A 4,003-nucleotide genomic window follows, 5' to 3' on the forward strand; every position below is an offset into this window, starting at 1 on the left:
ATATAAGACAAAGACCTTTTGTTGGTTTTTGTCTTTATTTAGCTATACTGAGAGGGCAAAGAATCTTTCTAGGTAACTTTCTCAAATTTCACAAATGTATTTGCACATTCTTCAATATTGGACTACTCACGAGCTGCTAAAATATTATATATAAGATATAATCCGGTGACTATTACCTACTTATAGTTCAATTAGTGTATATTAGTATATACATATGCACACATATATACATACACCTTGAAAAATTAATTTAATTATGATGCCATGATTGGTCAACGGAGGGGTCTATAAATGACACATAAAATGACTTGCTTGTGTTGTGTTTATCTAATTGCAAAATTAAATGGTATCATTGGACACATAAGGAACCATTCGGCCGACAACATATAACGCAGATTTCTATATATGTATAACTTTCTCATGCTTAGTATTTCTTGAGCCATTCGCCAGTCGAGGCGAACCAGGGCATCTCTCTTTTAAACAAATTCGGCCAAACCTTAGGTTTAGATCGTTTTATAAATATATAAATAAATACTCTAAGCATTGACATACAGGGAGTTTTCATTGCACATACACTTGTGAACTTAATACTATGGCAAAAAAGGTAGCAGTGATCTTGTTGATGATTTTGGCACTTTACGTTCATGTTAGAGAAGCAAATGCTGACATTAACCCTTTAGCTGATGATACTTCTACGGCTAAAGGAGTTGGTGATGTGCATGAAATAGAGAAGCTAAGCAATTTGCTGACAGGAATGGGCATGCACCCAAGGCTACAGACTAGTTGTTCTTGCTATAATTGTGGTACTTTTCAATGCTACTGCAGAGGTTGCAGTTCAGAAATGTGCTGCATATAAATGATAAATATCTATGATGCCCGGACTCTCCGAAAATGTGGCCGGATACATGTCGGATCCTCCAAAAGTAGTGCATTTTTGAAGGATCTGACACGGATGCAGCTACATTTTGGAGAGTCCGCGCAACATAGATAAATATTGATCAGATGAAAGGAGATCAATTGGAGGAAACCCCTCTTTTATTTGAATAATAAGTCTGTTATATGTATAGTACCTTGAAGGAGTGCTTTATTCTAAGATGTGAAATTATTATGTACTGTTCTTTGCCTGGCTGCAGCATTTTCAACATAAACTACTGTAATTACTACTCTTTTGTTGCCTCTTCATCTTCTCATATATATGACTTCTTGAGATAGTTTTTGTATGAAATATTAACCTACAATCCTAGTGTCTGTGACCATGTACAACATCCTTTTCCCCCCTGTTCATCATATCATATACTCACGCTAAGGGCGGGACAATTATTAGATTACATTTCATTTTGTCAAAGAGGAAGTCAAATTATAATGTTTAGTTCATATATTCACAGGAGAAAGGACCTCTGCTGATCCATTTAAGAGTGAAGCTACATCTTTGCCAACACCGAAAAACACCGATATTCTTTGCAGAATTTTAGTTCCTACCATAATCACTTCAAAGTATCTCATATGTCAACTCAATGATATCTGAATTATTTTCATATCTTCACAATTTAAAAGATTTATATACATCACACATGCTCTAGTCAATCTCTATCTCTCTCTCGCGCAAGAAGCAAACCAAAACAACAGGGTTTAAATAGCTGCCAAACAATCCAGCATATATGTATGTATATATTCATTAAGAACTTGAGGGAGTATAACTAACATATATATACAAAAATAACTCACTATGCTTCTCTTTATGGAGAGATCCGAAGGCATCAACGAAAAGACGCATCTTGCACAAAATTTGGCATTTATCCAGTTAACCTGCAGCAAAAGCTATATAGACGTTTCAGCAGACTGTGACTGGTATGAACAATGCCTGAATTTAGACTCTGGCTTAGGCTGCTGCAAGTAGATAAATGTAGGATCGTTCGGGTCGACATAACTGCAAAATTAACCAAAATAAGAATTGTATGAAATATTTCTATTTACACTTTCAATAAAAGATGATTTCATATAATTTCACAGTACAAAGAGCAAGCAATGTGACATACGCATGTCTAGTCATCTCATCAACTGGTGTTTGTGCTGTTTCATGAGGATCTACACGAGGCTTTGCCCTTGAACGTCGATAGCGTCGTCTCACTTTTCCAATTAATTTAAAAACTAATGGGATGAAAGTCTCATAACCACCTTCATTGAACAAAATCTTAAACGAATGAGGAAGGGTCGTGTTTCCATTAGCCGCTTGTACAACCTGAAATAGACTAGAATCAGTCATCTGAAGTAGCGTTCATTGTCCATGGATAAATAAATCTATCTATTCTACTTACCGGATTTACATATCCAGAAATGTTTTTGCAGAAGAATATTGGTTGGTTAAATTTTTCACCGTGAACAAATAGCTGCAGAATGAAGTCAATTTGGTCAGCAGAAGCAGTTATCGGTTCTAAGTTTTGTTGCCTATCTCCGCTCATCAAAATAAGCCACGAATTTGTATCAATATAATTGGGAAGATCTTAGTCTACACATGCATATGTATATATATGTGTGTCTATTTGTGTTTGTATGCATAAAACTCCACCTTCTCGGTACCTACTGACTCTAACTAAATGTCGAATCAACCTCTTAATCAAGTCACAAAGATACAGTAAAATCTACACAGTATGACACAGGCACATCGTTATGACAGCAACAAGAACGTTGATATAAGCAAGTGTTGAAGCACAACTCGACTAAGAAAAGATTGATCCAAACCAAATGGTATGAAAAATTTCACAGTATGTCAAGGTAGTCATCCAAGTCCAATGTTATCAAATTTGAAAAGTCAAAAATAAAATAAAATGCTGAAGCTTATTGGGGCTTTAAGCGCAAACTATGAAGAAAAACAATTGAAGGGAAAGATGAAAAAATGTAAATATATGCAGCAAAACCAAACAACCAGGGGCGCTAGAACACGACCTACGGGTCCATACCATGTATTTGTCTTAAGAAATTTATAGAATATGTATAATTTATTAATTTAGAACCCAGTAACTTAAAACATATTAGATTCTCGAACCCATTAACTTCAAATCCTGGCTCCGCCTCTGCAAACAACAATTATATAGACAAAAGAATTGAAAAAATTACAATTAGATGAAGCATGCATTAAGTGTTGCCTCTTCATGACAGAGCCTATGGACAATAAGGCACACACCTTAGTGCCTACAACCGTCACCTAAGATAGGGAAGTGCACTGTGGACAACCTATTTCGCACAGGAATCAAAAAGCATATAATTCCTACATAATCAGGGAATTAGAAGGTAGAATGATGATGACTACATACCAAGGGAATATCAAAAGCAATGAAGTTATCTCTAGGGTTGTTTGCAACAAAGACCATCCGGATATTGGACAAGTAGATGGTTCCTTTTGCTTGTACTTGTCCTAAACTGCAAAATCAAAATAATCATGTCAACTCAGGCATCATTAACTTTTAATTAAATCAGCATTAACTTAGATGAAAATAATTAAAATTAAAATTAAGGAAGAAAAATACATAGTGGAAAACACAGAGAGATGATGAATTTATACCGAGGAATGTTATCGATCTCAAAGTCAACGACATCGCTGGCGAAGACAAACAATTCGTTAAGGAATGGCATTGGCATCCCATGAGGAAATAATTTAGGATTCAATGCCATTTCTTTGATAGGATTTGTAGTGATGAAACTTGAGAGAATGTTTATCGGCTTTTGTTTTCGTCGCACCCGTGTATTCTTCTACGTGTACACCTTTATATCTTTACCCAAAACAAATCATTTACTGTATTAATTATGTATGTTACCATAAATATAAATATAAATATAAATAAAAAAGAACTGTACGTGTCTCACTAATAATTTATGTTGTCTACCGCGTAGTGATGGCGATACTGAAATTAAACCACGAGTCCAGGACTTATGGGAAAGTCCTAGTATAGATTTATTTTTTGATATTTTCTGACCTATCACATTTGACGTTCAATTGTGTTAGCCT

At 35.1% G+C, this 4,003-nt stretch overlaps 1 protein-coding gene across 1 annotated transcript; it reads right to left on the minus strand.

The window, feature by feature from the left end:
- Nucleotides 1–1,499: 1,499 nt before the first annotated feature.
- Nucleotides 1,500–3,747, minus strand: LOC104212846 (UPF0664 stress-induced protein C29B12.11c-like). Its single transcript, XM_009762205.2, has 5 exons — nucleotides 3,560–3,747; nucleotides 3,312–3,417; nucleotides 2,316–2,387; nucleotides 2,037–2,239; nucleotides 1,500–1,927 (listed from the first exon to the last, which is right to left on the minus strand). Exons 1-5 carry the CDS (start codon nucleotides 3,667–3,669, stop codon nucleotides 1,819–1,821), a joined length of 600 nt encoding a protein of 199 aa, XP_009760507.1. The 5' UTR covers nucleotides 3,670–3,747; the 3' UTR covers nucleotides 1,500–1,818.
- Nucleotides 3,748–4,003: the final 256 nt, after the last annotated feature.

Source organism: Nicotiana sylvestris, chromosome 11 (assembly GCF_000393655.2).
Source record: "Nicotiana sylvestris chromosome 11, ASM39365v2, whole genome shotgun sequence".
Taxonomy (NCBI): Eukaryota; Viridiplantae; Streptophyta; class Magnoliopsida; order Solanales; family Solanaceae; genus Nicotiana; species Nicotiana sylvestris.